Source organism: Bubalus bubalis, chromosome 21, assembly GCF_019923935.1.
Source record: "Bubalus bubalis isolate 160015118507 breed Murrah chromosome 21, NDDB_SH_1, whole genome shotgun sequence".
Taxonomy (NCBI): domain Eukaryota; kingdom Metazoa; phylum Chordata; class Mammalia; order Artiodactyla; family Bovidae; genus Bubalus; species Bubalus bubalis.
Window position 1 is genome coordinate 55322911 of NC_059177.1, and position 18562 is coordinate 55341472.

General features: G+C 46.8%; 1 protein-coding gene across 5 annotated transcripts in view; it reads left to right on the top strand.

The window, feature by feature from the left end:
* Positions 1 to 18562, top strand: part of ATG7 (autophagy related 7) — a 274952-nt gene that overhangs the window by 161314 nt on the left and 95076 nt on the right. For 2 of the 5 annotated variants that reach the window (XM_044933625.2, XR_006547239.2), the window contains exon 18: positions 13777 to 13912. The exons of the other annotated variants lie outside the window; for them this stretch is intronic. In XM_044933625.2, the coding sequence (XP_044789560.1) occupies positions 13777 to 13863 (87 nt within the window). In that variant the 3' untranslated portion in view covers positions 13864 to 13912. The remainder of the gene's footprint in view (positions 1 to 13776; positions 13913 to 18562) is intronic. 5 annotated transcript variants of the gene reach the window in all.

An 18562-nucleotide genomic window follows, 5' to 3' on the forward strand; every position in this document is an offset into this window, starting at 1 on the left:
GGCTCTTTGGAGCTTCAGCTTTAGCATCAGTCCTTCAATGAATATTCAGAGTTGATTTCCTTTAGGGTGGACTGGTTGGATCTCCTTGCAATCCAAGGGACTCTCAAGAGTCTTCTGTAACACCACAGAGTCCACTGGTCAACTGCCTCCCTTGTGGGCTCCTTAGGAGGAGAAAGTCAGGATCAGCCCCTGATGGAGGGGTGAAAGGAAGACAGGAGTGCCCTGTGGTCTGTTGTTTAAGTTGAAGTGGGCATTGGAAAGATCCAAATCCCAACCAGGCTCTGAATCTTTAAAATTTCACTCTTTGTTACAGGATTTTATTTTTTCCCCCAGATATTTGTGTGTGTGTGTGTGAGAAGTCTCAAACATACATAAAATCTTACAGGAAAGTAAAATGAATACCCAATACCTTCCTCTTGGATTCGTCTATTCATGTTTCGCCACACCTGCTTATCTATCTCTTGCTCTTTCTTTCCACACACATCGCATGCGTATTCCCACGTTTTCTCTTTTCCTGAACTGTTTGAAAGCAAGTTCCGTATACAGTGACACTCCCTCCCCTAAATTTTTTTTTGAATCTGGTAAACATACAGACACTCTTCTGTGCAAATGGAATGCTGTCGTCATCACAGAACAAAGAACAGTAATTCCACAACACCACCTAAAATCCAACACGAACTCAAAATTCCCCAATAGTTCACAGGGTTTTAAAGGCGCCTTTTAAGCCATTATTTGCTTTCTCCTTAAGTTTGTATCTTTATATATAAGCAGTTTTTGAAATAACAATTAAGCATCAGTCCCTTGGTTTAGAAACTTGAGCATATCTGTTAAGCTCTCTTTGCAGCCTCATCTCTATGTGAGGAGACACACTTCTGTTAGGCAGTATCCCCGCTGTCCTGCCGCCCCACACAGGCCTCTTCCAGTTGAGATTATCTCCTGGGCATGCTGGTCTGATGGAGGCAGTCCTGATGGCCAGCCCACCCCTCCATAGGGTCCCCAGCGCCTGCGGCTTTGAGGAGGTAGGAATGGGACTCCGGGAAGCCAAATGGGAATACAACATTTAAACCACTGAGATGACCTTGATCAGCTAAGCCATCAAGTTGTTCCCCCACCACCATCGCCACCCCCCAAATTCTGTCGTCTCCCATGGAATGGCATGCTGAACAGCTTGTCCCGTCCTAAACCTCTCCTCCTCGGCAGTTTGTGTGTGACTTTGAATTATAAAAGCATTAAGATACAGGAGTGCATTTTGTCGGGGAGAAGGGAATTTTCAGCCTGTGAGAGAGAAAGTGGGGATGAGGAAGTGGAGAGCCGCTGGCCCAGACTTCCTGACCGCAGCAGAGGGTCCTGGGAGCCTGGGAGGTGTGTTCGCCGTTTGGCCCGTGACCTCGATCCTAGGGGCTGTATTTTTACAGCTGACCCTTCTCACTTGCAAACATAACAGCTGCTCTGTGTTGTACTTGGGGGGTTTCCATGTTTTGATACTGTAAAATTAAATTGATTCTCGGTTCTGAAATCTTCATTTGATCCATCTTGCTTCTCACCTTAGTTCTGGGAGAGCACAGAGGGACGGGGATGCGGAATATTCTATAATGTATATTTTTAGTAATATTGTTCATACTTAAGCCTGGCTCCTGTTGGTCAGCAAATAATTTATTGACCCCTTTCCAATTTCATCGCTGGGTGTGGATCCAAAGAGGAACAGGCCAGACCTTCCCAAGACTGGTAACGCATAGCTGGGCACATGTTTAGAAGCCCATCCCAAGTCCACCCTGCTCTGTCTGTTCTTGTCCCTCCTAAACAGTTCTGCTTTCTGGGGTCTTCACTGTAAATATGGGCATTCCAGTTACCAGATATTCCCCCCCACACACAAGCTTGACATATTCTGCTTTCTAGATTTACGCCATCTTCTCACCAAACTACAGGTTCCATAAAAGAACTCTCTGCTCAGCAAGTCCTTCAGCAAACAACTAGCTGCTCAGCTTCCCTCACCACCACCCCCTAAAGGAAGAAGGAGTTTTGCCTGAGATTGGAGCTTGGGCTGCTCCTTTCTCCACAGCACAGCCATTTCTCATTGTCAGTTAGGACTCAGCTCTCCCTTCTCCCAAGTGTCTGTGCAGCATCGAGAGGCCACACCTCATAGGGTGGGGAAGGGGACCGCTCAGGCCATCTGTGCTGGCCAAGCGTGGGGCCAGAGGCCAGCGTGAGGCCGCCTCTTTCAGCCCAAATGGGGACGGCGAGTCCACATCGCTGCCTCAGGATACGAGCCCTCAGTCTCCACTGCAGTCTAAAAAAAAGTCCTTACCGTGCTGAAACTTGTTGATAAACCCAGATCTGTAATTAGGAACATAAACGACGCGGTGCAGGCCTCACACAGATGAACAGTTGTGGAGCATTATGGGCCCCTGTGGATCACTGACTTGAAGAAAAGGACGGGGGGGAGGGGAAGCTGGTTGCTGTTGGACAAATTGCTACCAGATGTAGATTTCAATAAACACCACACTGCTGTCCCCTCTTGCCCGAAGGTGCTGTGAATTTCTCAAGGCAAAAGAGCAATCAGTAAACTGGCGACTGTCCCACTGAGAGGAGCCTCCTGCTGTCGCTGGCCCCGGCTGCTCGTCCAGAGTGCAGGACAGACCCCCGGGGCCTCTCTCCCTTACCTGATGTGTTAAGGGAGAGTAATATACTTAAAATGCAGCAGCCAGATCCCAGGGAACCTAAAGGAAGTCTGGAACTGTGGTTCAAATGTCACAAAAAGAAAGTGTCACTAGAGAGTGGAGGTGGTGCTTTAAGAGAAGATCAGGGGTTTTTCTTACATATGCTGATTGTAATAGCCTTGGGTGAACCTACTTCAGTCAGTGAATATTAATAACCTCCTGGGGTCACATGAAGAAAGCCCACTTTCTTTCTCTCTCACTGAGTCTACAGATGAGAGGAGGGGGCATCAGAGCAGTCTTTATAGTGGCTCCGATGGTAAAGAATGGGCCTGCAATGTGGGAGACCCGGGTTTGATCCCGGGGTTGGGAAGATCCCTCGGAGAAGGGAATAGCTACCCTCTCCAGTATTCTCGTCTGGAGAATTCCATGGACAGAGGAGCCTGGTGGGCTACAGTCCATGGGGTCGCAGAGAGTAAGACACAACTGAGCAACTAACACTTTCACTTTACAAGTAAATAATGGGCAGCCTTTACTGTGCCAGGAAGTCAAAGCACAGAAGCTGCATGTCTGCCTTCACCAGTGCTGCCGTGGCCCAGCCAGCACCGCCTGGGAGTCTGAGATTGAAAGGTCACAGAGCCGTCACACTACTTTGTTGTACCGTGAAGGGAGTGGGAAGAGACTGAGACTGAGAGAGGGAGGGAGAGGCAATGTGACTGATCGCAGCTTAGTTTACTAACACACTCCTCGAGTTCCTTAGAATAGAGCGATTCTGGACACAGACTACCCTGTCCCTCCAATAAAAAGGCAAGCACCGAATGGACAGCCTGAATCCAGCACTCGCGCTTGCATCACTGGTTCTCTCATCTCCTCTTCTCAGTTAGATGTTCGGCTTCTTGAAGGAAAGGACCACCTTTCCCATTCTCATCGGCTAACAGGTGCTGTGCACATAAGTCCTCAGGAAAGTATCCATCGGTTGGATGGCAAGAAAAGGTTTTATGTAAAAAAGACGCATCAACTGCTGAGACCACATTCTTGTTTTGAATTGTATGTAAGAGCTTTAGGGGCTTAGAGCTCATTGGAAATCCTGGAGTTGTAAATTCGATGACATCGAGTTTATATTTGGCCCTCAGTTGAGAGATCTCTGCCAGTTGAACTCCGGGGGGCTCCCCATCTCAAAGGGTGGTCTGATCGTCCTTCAGACGATGGTGATGTGATAGCTAACTTCTGAGAGCTTGCTGTGTTCCAGATGTCTTAGTGAGCATTTATTTGGGTTATCTTATTTAGTCTTCACAAGCATTTTATTTCACAGATGAGGAAATCAAGGTGCCTAAGGCTAAGTTGCCCAAGTTGACGTAGCTAGTAAGTGTCGGAGCCAAGTCATTTGGCTCCAAAACCTGGGTTTTTAACTATTACCTTACAATATCTAGTTCTTGGACTTGCCTTAGAGTTAGTTAAATTCCTGTTCTAAATGGCAGGCCCTGTATGTTGGACCATGGTTTTCACCTCTCCTAAACCTGTCTTCTCCAGATAGGTGCTTTGGTGGATCGTCACGGTGCATGTGTCCTACCCTTTTGGGTCAGAAACTCAATCTTGCCAGGGCTTGAAGACTAACTCCCAATAGCTAAACTCATAAGAAACTGATATATAAAACACAGTGTCACATTTGTTCTGTTTGCCACTTCCCGTCCATACATGGGGAGACAGTTAGTAGTTGGGAGGTTTCATGATCACCTCATGGACCTGTGATCCCCCAGGAGCTGAAGGGTTTTGCTTTCCAGTAAGATCATCTTGCTAATCTCTGGACAAAGGCAGACACACGAACAAATGGTTGCAGAAACCCTGGGCTCCCTTTTTCAGACTCCATGTGGAACCTGATAACCACCTATGAACAATCTTCTAGAGTTGCATAGATTTTCGCTTTCTTAGTTAAAATGTGTCTCCTGACATGGCTCCTGTGTCACTTTGATTGATGTGGGAAGCCCCCCATATCCTCAACTGCTTTTCTACAATCTCTCCAGTAGACTGACTTCGACACGTGGCCAGGGTCCTCCAGCACGTGTCAGTTCTACTGATTTCATTCTCCGAGGCTAGCCTTATTTCAGGATCTGCAGGGAGACCTCAGTGTACCCACTCTGATGTGTGCTAAGTCCAGTCATTATCGCAGGGGAACATCTCAAGCACCTTACTGGAAACCCAGGGGAAACATTCCTTTGATCTTAATGGCAGGAAGATGACAAACTGGGTGTATTTGAAAACAGGCTAAAAGTCCTGAGTCATTACCAAGGAGGGTGTCTTTTGAAAAGGATAGGTCAAGTCTATCTGCTTGATCAGTAGCGATAAAGGGGAACATTTGTAGGCCTGATCAGCACCCAGTGAGGTGGATCCCTGGGTAGCATCTACCCAGCATCACTGAACCCAAAGGGAAGTGACGGGCCTCCTGGCCCGCGCGTCCGACTGGTACACGGGCCTCAGCCAGCTAACGCGAGTGTGGCTCTTGTGGCCAAGAGAGAGCCCTGGGAGGTCTGCAAATGTTTATTCTTGGACTGTGAGCAGCTAGAAGGCAGACGCTAGGTTTTACTCCAGTCTGTGATTCCAGCATCTGGCATGGAAGCTAGCATGCCCCAGAAAATAACAAGAATTTTTTTGTTTTTAATGAATGAGATTCCATTTATATGAAATATCCAGTATAAGCAAATTTATAGAGACATAAAACAGATGAGTGGTTGTCAGGAGATGGTGGGGGTGAAGGGAGAGCTGGGGGAATCAGGATGGGTCCTGGGTGTTTGGGGGATGATGAAAATGTCCTGGAATTAGATAGTGGTGATGGTTTCTCAATTCCATGAAGACATGTAAACCACAGAACTTTACACTTTAAACGGGTGAATCGTATGGTCTATGAATTATGTGGCATGTGAGTTGTATCTCAACAAATTTAATTTTAAAATGAATGAGAACTTGTTGCTGGTGGGGATGTAAAATAAAACAGCACAGGCCTTTTTGAAGACAGTCGGGCAGCTTTTTACAAAACAAGTCGTCTGTTCTTAGTTTATGATTCAGGATTGTGCTCCTAGGTACTTATTCAAAGGGGTTGGGAACTTATGTCCCCACAAAAACCTGCACTTGAGTGTTTAGGGGAGCTGTATAATATAGCCACCCAAACTGGAAGCAACCAAAGTGTCCTTCAGTAGGTGAATGGATTTAAAAATAAAAAACACAGAGATACATTCATACAGTGGAATATTATTCAGCAGTAAAAAGAGATGAGATGTGGAGGAGCTTTAAATGCATGTTGCTCAGTGAAAGGCCTCAGTCTGAAAAGGCTGCTTACTGTGTAATTACTCGATGATATGACATTCTGGAAAAGGTGAAACTATAGAAATAGTTTAAAGATCAGTGGTTGTCAGGGGCTCAGGAGGAGGAAGGAAGGGTTAAGTAGGTGGCCCAAAGGAGATTTTCATGACATATTCTGTACAACACTGTAGTGATGGGCACATGTGAACCCACAGAACGATAAAACCAGAGTGAACCCCAATGTGAAATACGGACTGGAGTTAATAATAACGTATCACGAGTGTTCCCATTGGCTGTAACAAGTGTGCCGCACTAACGCGAGAGATTAATAATAAGGAAACTGTGAGGCTTGAGGAGACAACACGTGGAACTCTGCTCAATGTTCTGCAAACCTGAAGCTTCCCTTAAAGTCTGTCAACTTGAAAAGCAGCAACAAACATGAATGTGGCAGACACTTAACGTTCATGCCAGGCAGTACTGCCCTTGGTATTATTTGCTTCAAGCTTTTCTTTCTTTAAGGTAAAAGAAATGTTACAGATGAAGCCCCCCTTGACTGCCCTCGCCTTCCCAAGGGAAACCTCTGCTACTAGTGCCCTCTCTTCTGTGTTTTGTATTGAGTGAGCTGTATTTTCCAGGTGTTTACAAACAGTACATAAGTTACACAAGCTGTGTTTTGCAACTTGAATTTTTCATGCAACCCGATGCTTTAAAGACCTGTCCATGTTGCTAAATATAGGTCTAATGCTTATTTGGCAAAACTAATACAGTTATGTAAAGTTTAAAAATAAAATTAAAAAAAAAATTTTTTTTAAACTCTAGTATCATGTTCTCTTGTATATATGTTACTTCGTGCTGTCTTCCCATTTCTCTGTTGATGGATGTTTAGATTATTTCTGATTTTATTATCACCACCAGTGCTGTAATAAAATAGTTTTTGACATAAAAAATAAAATAAAATGAATGAGAAGGCAGAACATTACACAGCTGAAAGGAGTAAGAGCAGGGCATTCTAAAAAGCGAACTCATTCGTGCTGATGTGATCTGTTAGAGCCCAGCGAGTTAACCTTGAGGAACAGAGGGCCACTTTCCAAGCTGTGTTTACATAATCAGCTAACTAGTTGTTACATAGGCTTGAGATCCATAATAAGGACCATTTTAAAAGCCGAGTCACCTTAGGGTTGAACAGTTGTTAGCACTGGGGAACTGAGGTTTATAGAGAGGAGATGAACACTTTTCTGAAACACAAATATTTGCAGATACTAGTGTCCAGACCCATTCTCTTCAGTATTTTTTATGCACAGTAGCATCTCCAAGTTGCCACCAGTGTTCCACAATTCACCAGCATTCACTGAGCACTGACTGTGTGTCCACTGCCAGCCCACGGGAGGACCACTTCTTGTCTGCTGAAAGTGTCCAGCCTCCTGGGCTCCAGGAAGCACAGTGCCATTCCAGCGGGGGACAAGGCCCACTTACCGCTGAACTGAGCAGTCTGTTAAAATCCAGAAAGGATATTGAAAACAAACAGCTCTTCCTTGCTTACCAAGCATGGAGTACCTACAGCCCATGCCTGAAGAGTTGTTATTGTTTAGCAGCTCAGTCCTGTCTGAATGTTTTGCGACTCCGTGGACAATAGTCCAGCAGGCTCCTCTGTCTGTGGGATTTCCCAGGCACTGATACTGGAGTGGGTTGCCATTTCCTTCTCCAGGGGATCTGCCTGATCCAGGGATCAAACCTACATCTCCTCTGTCTCCTGCATTGCAGGCAGATTCTTTATCACCAAGCCACGAGAGAAGCCCTGCCTAAAGAGAGCCATGCTCAAACTGGAAGATTCGTTGTACAGTTAAAGGAGGGGTGGTCAGTTTGACATTGAGGGGGGCTGCAAGTTTTCTGGATCCCAGGAGAAGAGAACAGATCGAGTCATGGGCCTTCTTGCCATGTGGCCTGAGCCCTGACCGTCCTTGAGACATGAAAAGTGTGGTCCACAACCTTTATTAACTTTTTTTTCCCACCTAGAAAAAAGCCAAGAAATTTCAGAGTAGTTCTCAGAGTAATCCAGAATCATCATCTCAAAAAAAAAAGAGATAATCCCAGAGAGCTCAGAGGGATAAAAAGATGCGCTTGCTGAAAAGAATATTTCCCAACCTCTGCTAGCCCTTGGAGCCAACAAAAGGAAAACCTCGGCCTGTGTTTAATGAGTGAGAGAGCACAGCTCGAAATGGGTGGAGAAGGAGGCTATTTAAAAGACCCTAAAGTGCTGCAGCTGTTCTGGCTAATTTCTCTCATCTCAGCGATGTTCCAAGCCCTTTGTCTTCTCTGTGGGGCGAATTCATCTGGCTCTCCCATGAGTCATCCTGCCCACAAATAATCTTTCTCGGAGTAGCCCTTATGAAAATAGACAATTCACATTGCATTGTGTGAATTGGCAATGTGTGTCCCTTCCGTGGGTGGGCCGAGCTGCGTCTGCTTCGCCTGCATCCACACACGGGAGGACTTTCTGAGGCCCAAGCACGCCCTGAGCCGGGAGACAGGGGAGCACAGAGGGAGACTTCGGAACCCCAAATCTGAGCAAGGCTGCAGACAGCAGGCCCCCATCCCTCCTCCAGGCATCTAGGTCTCACAGGTGGCACCTTGGCCACACGGGTTTCATGAGACTTATCTATGAAAAAGTAGACAGCGTCAGAGGAAATTCTGTGTCATTAAACGTTACTAACATTTCAACCTAGACCTTGCCAAATGTAGCTCTTCCTCTTTAGTACTTTCTTCTCTATCTGGCCAGCAGATCTGACCAACCAGCATTCTTATTTAAAATTTCCCTAGAGAGACACTGAGCCCTTTGAAGTAGAGACTAGAATGGATCTATGTTCTTTTTGCTCCTTAGCAAAATTCCCTCTTTCCGTATTGATTTTAGTCTAAGAGCCCATCCAGGACCTCTGCTCTCATCCCATGTGGTTTTTCTAGTGGAGTAACCCCTTTGGCTCATGATTGGAGTCTGTAATTGAAGGCCCGGATAGTCACTCCCTCGTATTCCTCCGGTCATGATGATTGGTGCAGAAATAGGCATATGACCGAGTGACAGCCGTGGGATCCAATGAGACTTGGGCTGGGAGGCGGGGCTAGGACTGGGGGCGTTGCCAGCATGAGCTCTGGGCCCTGGGCAGCCTTCTAGTGCTCCTGAGTGGAGAGCCAGTTTGCACATGGAAACCACACATGGAAGAGAGTTGAGTCTCTCTGAGGTGAGAGAGGGAGAGGGTGAGGACAGTCACAGCCTTATCCTCCGAGACCCGAATTGAGCTGCCGTGAGGGTGCCATTATCTTGCTCTTTCGGCCTGTGAGCGAGCTCTCCTTCTGCCTTGAGTAAAGCAAGGTCAAGGGGGCCACATAGGATGAGATGGTTGGATGGCTTCATCGCCTCAATGGACATGAGTTTGAGCAAGCTCAGGGAGAGGGTAAAGGACAGGGAAGCCTGGCCTGCTGCAGTCCATGGAGTCGCAAAGAGTCAGACACAATTTAGCAACTGAACAACAGAAGCAAGGTTGAGTTTCCTGTCGCTCACAACCAGGAGTTCCAACTCATTCAGGGGCAGCATCTCAGTCAGCCCCAGCACCTGGCAGAGTGCCTGGCTCAGTATGTATTTATCGCACAAAGTCTCATTCAGTTGAACAGATGTTTATTGAACACTCATGAGGAACCTAGTCTGGTGCTGGATCTTACAGGACCGCACTGTCCAATACAGCAGCCGCTAGCCACATGTGGCTCTTTAACTGCATATTTAAATTGGTGGAAATTCAATTTAAAAAAGCTTCAGATCCTAAAGTCACACCCTTCACATCTCAAGTGCTCAGTAGCCACAGGTGGCTGGTGGAACTGGACAGAACAGAGAACATTTTCATCGTTGCAGAAAGCTCTTGAGAACAGTGCTGCTGCAGAGATACAGACATGCACAAGACTCAGAACATGCCTCCAAGACGCTGTATCTTTCCTTCCTTAGGGGATCTAAACTCTTGGGGGCAGGGAGGGAAAAATAAGCCCATTTTTCTTTATACTCCACCCAGTCCCCAACCACCATGTCTCCCAACCAGAAACACAACCACTCCTTGGATGTGAAAATGTTGTACAAAGAGGCAGAGACTTGCAAAGTTCCCTTCCTTCTTTAACCCTGATTTTTGTCACCTCTTCCTGTTTAGCTGCTTCTACTCTCTTTTCTAACAGTGTCCGACCTCTCCAGGCCCCAGGAGTAGAGGGGGGGACCCGTCTGCAAATGCAGGACTTTAGTATACAGCCGCCCCAGGTATGAGTGGCCCGAGATGGGTGTATTTCAGGGCACTAAGCAGGCTCAGCTTCCACCGTGTCTCCTTCCAGACGACACTGTGCAGCGCCCTGTGCTGTGGAAACAGGTCAGCTCTGGGGCATGACCGTACCTCCCTGCGTGGGACTTCCCAGGGCCCTTGCTCACTTATCACCAACAATTACAATGTTTACAGACACAGTAAAAGCCATTAAGAGGAAAAGCTGTCTTCCTGCTCTTCCTCCCTTGATCAAACCTGGAGAAGAACCGCTTCCACAAAGGGGAGGACCGATGCCAGGTTTATAAAAGGGAGGTGCTGCAGCTGCCTTTGGGTCCACCTTAAGGCGAGATCAAAAGTTTGTTGTTGTTGTTTTTTTCCCCTAACTCTTCCGCTAGGAAGAACTGTACTCTGGCAGCGGCACTGTCAGTAACTGGTCCTTATCTAGTTGGTAAATCACTGGGTATGATAAGCAGTGGCTTTGAAGTGAGGAGCGCGGCACCTCTGTTGATTCTCCAGCAGCAGATGGCGGCCGTGGGTGATGACGGGCAGGAGGCAGAGGGCTGAGCTTCCAGGGATGAAAGGGACATTTCACGTGGGAGACAACCGGGGTCTCTCCTTGGGGGTATAATTGGTCCTTCATGCGTTGTTATCAGGGGTTCTCCCAGCACCTAGAAGAGTTGTTCTTCCCAGTTTGATCAGTGCTAAATGCATGAAAGAGTTTACATTCTAGTGGAAGGAAATCAGGGTTCCAGCAAGTATAATAACCTCACGTTGTGCAGGATTTAATAGACACGCGATGGCTGTACTAGCTCAGGAGTGACAGGTAGCTTTCAGCTCACGCCCCTCTTAGCAGTTGTTCTTGGCCACTTGGAGGCTTGGGTCAGGAAGGATTTTTTGAGGCCACAAAATTTTTTTGAGGATTTTTTTTTTAAATCTTTTGGCCACACTGCACAGCATGTGCGATTTTAACTCCCCGACCAGGGATCGAACCTGCACCCGCTGTATTGGTAGCACGGAGTCTTAACCACAGACCACCAGGGAAGTCCCCAGGGACATTTCTTAATAGTATAGTCTCAGGATCCAGCACATTGCCTTATGTAGTAATTAACCATTAAGTGTACACTGGATAAATGAGCGATCCGATTTCCTGGTTTTAGAATGGGCCCGTGATTCTACGTGAATGACGCACAGTAAAGGCCTTAACAGTAAAGCCTTTTTGCAACAGAAATATTTCCCAGAGAACTTTGATCTATTTTTTTATGGATCTATTGCCTTGATTTTTTTTTTAAAGCCCTCTATTTTGCTATAATATAACAACAAATTTCAAGAATTTCAAAATTAAAGACTAAGTAAACACCGTCATTTTCTATTTAAGTTGTCTAGAGAGGAATCTTGGCGTCTTAGAACAGAAGCCTGACAGATTTAGGTTTGACTTTCAGCTCAACCATTAACCCACTCTGTGACCTTAAGCTAGTCGCTTCTCTCTGGGTCTCAGTGTCCTCTGTAAAGTGAGAGAATTGCAGTCAGTGAGCTCTTTGATTCTGCGAATCAGGATAGAGGATGAGAAGAAAACTGGTTTCAACAACAATCTGTCTTTGGCGCAGCTGATAGCTTCTCTGATTCCAGCTTCACTTTCTGTCGAAGGAGCAGTGATCTTGGGGAAATGTAGGGTAGAGGTGTGTGTGTGACATTTTTAATGATGAACCACGACCATAAAATGAGTCTGTTTTGCTGTCTCTGCAGAATGTTACGTAAGATTTGCCCTGTTTTCCAAGAGGACTGTGGTACGTGTAATATGCAAAAATGTAATATGTCACCTCAAACTCATGTCTTGGCTGGCATTCAGCATGAAGACTCTGACAGTTATGTTTTTTCCTTATATTTATGTACATTCTACCTGATTCTAAAAAGGATATTTAAGATCGTTACAGTCAAAACCATAGGCATAACTGAATCTAAAAGCCTTTAGGATGAGATTAAAAGGACAAGAGCCAAGTTTTGTGTTCTTAGAGTCATTGTTTTAGGAAACATAAACTAAGGGAAACTCCCAGAGTTGAACATGGAGTGTTAAGCCCGTGGTTCCTGGCAGCCAGAGCGAATAGGGAGGTACTGGGCTGCCCCGTCTTCCTTGTCTGACAACAGCCAGGGTGACGGGCTGTGGACGGCGACAATGAGGAATACAGGCAGTTTGTCAGCCTGCCAGGCCTGTTCGAAGAGCCTCTTATATCACCAAGGCAATAGCCATCAGTTAATGATCGATGATGGCCATTTTACTAGTTGTTTGGGGGGACTTTCACCAGACCACCGCACTAAATAATAGCAGCTGATGCTTACTTTTTTCGTACTTACGTGCCAGTCACTGTTCTAAGCTCCTTATCTAATAGTAACACATCAAATCCTTAAAACCGCTCTGTGAGGTAGGAACAGCGCTCTCAGGCCTGTGGTCTTACCCACTGCACCGTGCTGCCTCTCTCACCTCTGAGATCATGCAGAGATTTCACTTGGCACCAGTCACACAGCTCAACTTCCATGGTCCGAGCCATCTCAGGACAGAGTGTCTCATTTAAAGGAACAATTACCAGGTAGACCTTAGGCAGCCACCTTAGCCACGCTACCCAATTGGGTGGGTCAGTTGTTGCTCACTGAGTTAAGTGGTTCTTCTCGCATTGTTTTAAGGTGGCATGTTGCGTTTTAAAGGAACAGTGTGGGCTCTGTCTAGGCATTCTTTCCCTCATCTCAGTGTTCATGAAGCCACATCATACATCCGCCACCCACCACCTTGTCTTCAAGTATCTTTCATCTGCATCAGGGGTGCCAACCGACTCATTCAGGAGGGTGGCTGCCTGGCAAGCTGTGTTGAGAAGGGGTTTCAGGCCTGGTTCAGACGTGATGAGAGAGGTTCATGGCTGAGTCGTCACATCTGCCGTGGGCAAGCACGAGTGCGTGTCTTTGCCAGCCATGGTCTAGTTCAAGGTCAGGGCTTCCCTCTGTGCCCTGTGGCTTCTGAGATGATTTTCCTTCAAGAAGAGAAGAGAATGGAGTGGTTCACATAATTGACATAGTTCCTTAATTCATTGCACAACAATCTATTGAATTCTCTCTTTGTACAAGATACATAATAAAAAGATGAATAAGTCTTAAGTCTCTTTCTCCAAAAATTTTTTTTTGTAGCCACAGACATATAAATTTAACAAATCATTTCCATACAGTGAGGTAATGCTTATGAAGTGGTGTGGTAAGGGCAGACAGGCATCACGGTGCCAGTGAGCCCAAACCCGATTCAGTCCTGTCTATGGGCCCTGTGAAGGAGTATGTTTTGACAGCCATTGGGCTTCCCTCGTGGCTCAGACGGTAAAGAATCCACCTGCGATGCAGGAGACCCAGGTTCAATCCCTGGATCGGGAAGATCCCCTGGAGGAGGTCTTGGCAACTCATTCCAGTATTCTTGCCTGGAGAATCCCATGGACAGAGGAGCCTGGCAGGCTACAGTCCATGGCGTCACAAAGAGTAGGACATGACTGAGTGACTTTCACTTTTGGCAGGGCCAGCGTCCCCAAGATTTTTGGGCAACTGTCATATTCGTTGAGCATACAGCGCCATCATTAGCAGGCTGTCTCTTCGGGTCTTGATGAGTTACTCACCCAGGAACAGAAGATAAAATGGAGTCTATCATGATTGGTCAGTATTTCTCAAGGTTGGCTATGAGTAAGAACTTTGAGAAGGATGAAGCCAGGGATCTGGGGAGTCAGTCCTGGGGAGGTGGAGTTGGACACTCACAGGCCAGAGATGGCCTTTCTGCAGATGCAGAAAGGCCAGAGATGAGCCAGCATCTCTGTGTAAACTAGGAAATATGTTCTCTCCAGACGTATGACAACCATAGGAGACAGTGATGGAGTCAGAAAGGGCACCACTGGGGCTGAAGAACCCCAAACGAAGTCATTTTGAAGCTGACCTTTGATTTCAGAGAGAGCTTTGGCCTAATCGACAGAGTATTTTCCCTTCTCACTGCCTTATGAAGACAGGCATCCCACATCCGCTGAGAGGCAGGTGAGGAGACCCAGCCTGTGGTGTGAGATTGCATGGTGAATGACGGAGCAAAGACGCCCAGGACGGCACTTTGTCTCTCACACCCCACACTTGCTCTTCAGTTTAACGCTGAGCCTGAGGAGGATTCTTCTCAGTGGTTTTAAGAAAATCATGAAGCTTGATACTGTGCCTAATCACCAAGAAACAAAACATGACAACTGAGAGGACACTTTGGACATCACCTCGTCCGGTGCTCTTGTTCTAAAATCCAGGAGACAGCTCCAAGTAACACAGGGGGTTCAGGTGTTAAACCTCCTCAGCCCTCACTGTGCCTTTGTCTAAGTGGAAGTGCCTTCAGGAGCGGTTTAAGAGTCTCTGCTCCTCCTCCGAGGACTCACTGTAAGACATCTTCACCAACAGCGCAGTGTTAAAGAATCTGCCTGCAAGGCAGGAGATGCAGGTTCAGTCCTCGGGTCAGGAAGATCCCCTGGAGGAGGGCATGGCAACCCACTCCAGTATTCTTGCCTGGAGAGTCCCATGGACAGGGGAGCCTGGCGGGCTACAGTCCACGGGGTCACAGAGAGTCAGACACAGCTGAGCAACTAAGTGCACACAAAGAACTTTGTAAACCTCTTTCATTCATTCGTTCAGCAAACATTATTGCACAGTTGCAAAGTACCAGGCATGGACATAGCCTCTGGGAACACAGCAGTGAAGAAAGTGAAGGCTCTGTCACTGTGGAAGTTAATATTCTAGAGACATTTAGTTTCGCCGAGACTCCTCTAGATGATATGTTAATAGGCTCACCTTGCTATTAGTACACTTCACCTTGTGCTCAGTCGCCCACCACGTAAGAAATCTGCTGGGGCCCTGGGCGGTCCCCCGCCCTCAGCCTGCACCTGAGTTCCGGGCCTTTATGAGGGGCCCTGGCTCCCCATCCTCCACCCCCTATGTAGATTTCTACCTATTTATCCAATTCTTCCATTTCCCTGACAGCTGCTGACTTGAGTTTGCAGCAGAAAATTCAGCGTCCTCCTTCTAAAGGACCCAAGTGGCTGACCAGAAGCAAGTGGCCTCCCTTTAGGGTGTTATATGGCAGTTCTGCTGTCCTTATCTGCTTCCGGGTGAACCAACTGACACAGAAGCATCTCTTCGCTGCCCCTTTAGTAATGCTGCAAGAAATAGTGTCTCCAATAATCTGTGCTTCCCTAAAGCCCCTAAACCCTCAGCTTTGTTAAACCAGTCATTTTACCACCTTGTAATAGCAATTGTGAGTGAACTTTTTTTTTTTTTCTCACCCCGGAAGGAGTATTTCTCATCCTTATCTGCATCTAGACTTGGTAGATGCAGATAGAGTCTACATCTAGACTCTGCGTGGCTGGTACCCTTTCTAAATTATCCAGAACACTGTTGGCTTCAAGTGACACACCCTCAGCTTGAATCATCAGAGGCGAAGGGAAGTCATGGGGCACTGAACACAATGAAAGGAAAGGTGGGTCCAGCAAACCTCAGGCGAAGCTGCAGTTTTGGAGCAGCACGAACAGGTGTTCTCCCTGGAGACGGGCGTCTTCCTCCAGGCAGGAAGCATGGCCACTGGCAGCTTCAGGCACCTGACGCGGACCATCCCCCGACCCAGACCCAGAACTCACTGCCCAGCTTCCATCTCTTCCTTATTTGGGGGTCAGCCAGATTGAGCCAGAGAGGTGGGGTCTGAAAAGGAACATGGTTGGCATGAGGGGAGGAAGATACTGGCCATTACCAGGAGATGGGAGGTGCTGGGCAAGCAGAACTGAAAGTGTTGGTACTAACCTGACTGCACCAAGAGAGTGATGATGAAGTGATTTAAGCAGCGAGAGGTGTGATGCGCATTTCAAAAATAATACATATTCAGTGAGGCTGCCCTCACCGGCTTTCCCTTCACTGACCCTCCTGATTGATAGACTCTGTGCCCCCTTGGTCCAGGTGCCCACGGGAGGCGGGATGCTCTCAGCCCGCAGGCTGGTTTCCAGGACACCCCATGCTTTTCTGCTCCCACCGGGTGAGGCGTACGCTCTCCAGGAGTCACTCATGTTTCTTGCCAAGCCTGGAAACGCTAGATGGACTTATGGTTGTAATTGTACCATTTGAGTAAATATCCCCAAAGTGGAAAAAAAAAAAAAGTGCACAAAAGAAAGTTATTTCTATGAAAATCAAGTTTAGTTCAGGAAGATTCAATGACAGTAGCTAGAAGCAATGACTCTTCTGCAGTGGGGAGAGGGTTTGACCTTTTATTCCAGAACAGGTTCTAGAGTCTAATCCCCTCTATACAAATTCTGTGTGTTCAGTCGCTCAGTTATGTCCAGCTCTTTTGTGACCCCATGGACTGTAGCCCGCCAGGCTCCTCTGTCCATGGGATTCTCCAGGCAAGAATACTAGAGTAGGTTGCCATTTCCTTCTCCAGGGGATCTTCCCGACCCAGGGATCGAACCCATGTCTCGTCCATCTCCTGCATTGGCAGGTGGATTCTTTACCACTGGGCCACCTGGGAAGCCAAATTCTAGCTCACCATTAACAAGCTGTGCAACCTTGGGCAAGTGGTGGGACCTTCCTGAGGTGGAGACCCTGTACTGTAGACCCTGTACTGTAAAACGGAAATAGTAATAACTTTGTCAGGGGATTCTGAACACTAAGATGATGTGTTTACAGCACCAAACACAGTTCCTGGCACATAGTAAGCCCTCAAAAATGGGACCACTGTCACGGTCATTCCAGTTAACACTCACAATCTGAAGTGAGACACGTATGTCTACACTGTTCCACACTGCTCGTGTCAAGTGGTCTAATGAGAGGGTGTCATTTCCATTCAGGAATTTAATAGATGTCTTTCTGGTAATAACAGAAGTAAATGTTTGACCATAGAGATAAATTACCCGTTACTTATCAAATCAACTTGTGAAAGTTTAAATAATATCATTAACATAAAAGCTACCTCTGATTCCCTTTGCTACACAGCAGAAACTAACACAACATTGTAAACCAACTATACACCGATACAAAAATTTTTAAAATAGCAAAGTAAATTAACAAAAGAAAAGGCTGCCTCCATGAAAATGTGGTTTAATTAGGATGAATCTGTAGTACAGCCTTCTTCTCTAATGTGTGTCCCATCTGTGCTTAGCTGCTCAGTCGTGTCTGACTGCGACCCCATGGACTGTAGCCCACCAGGCTCCTCTGTCCATGGAATTCTCCAGGCAAGAATACTGGAGTGGGTTTTTATGCCCTCTTCCGGGGGATCTTCCCGACCCAGGGATTGAACCCACATCTCCTGCATTGCAGGCGTATTCTTTTACCCACTGAGCCATCTGGGAAGCCCCCTTCCCTAATATGAGGCTGTTGTAGAAGTTACAAAGCCAAGGATGTGAAGAAGGGGAGACTTGGAAGGTCTCCAAGTGCATAGGAAGCCTGTTGTCGGCCCTACTCATAGCTTTGCTTCCTGGATCTGTGTTCTAGAAGCTGCGACATTCTTTTCATTTGTGCCTTTCACAGGGGGCAGTCAAATTTAGTTCTAATTATATTTAGGGCATCTGGATCCTCGTCAGCGTTTCTGGCTCCGTTTTAGAACCTAAAGTCTGCGGCTTATTCCTAATGTGGAAAATGGAGTAATCCCCCAGGCCTGAGAAGAGAAGCTCCAGCATCCAGGCTGCCGTTACTATAGCGAGACGCTGCCTCAGACATCACAAGACTTGTTATACAAGGAAACATGATTACAGTGGATTAGAGAAACTTGCCAGAGCCTTGAAGGATTTATTACTTTTTGAATTCTGAATGAGACATAAATGTGCTTTTCCCCTTTTAATTTTGGACCCCATACGGAGAAGGTGGAAAAAAAAAAATCCTTAAGCAAATTCTAGAATGCTTAGCTGCTAGCGCTGGGTTGGATGTCGTATCCAAGTCATATTGCAAAGGGCACGAATACTTGGCAGAGAAGCAAAACAGTCACTCCTTTCTCTCTGCACTGCCAAGATCGTTACTGCCCTTTCTCCCAGTGGGAGAAAAACGCAGCTCTTTGGGGAGTCTTCTGGAAGGCAGCATGGTGTAATGGAAAAAGCAGTGCACTTGGAGGCATGGGGCCTGGACTGCGGCTTCCACACTTAAAGCTCTGTGATTTTTCAACAGGTTACACTCTCCGAGCCTCAGTGTCCTGTTATGAAATATAAGAACAGTAATTCCCATCTCTGGCTTCCCAGGTGACTCAGATGGTAAAGAATCTTCCTGCCAATGCAGGAGACGCAGATTGATCCCTGGGTGGGAAGAGCCCCTGGA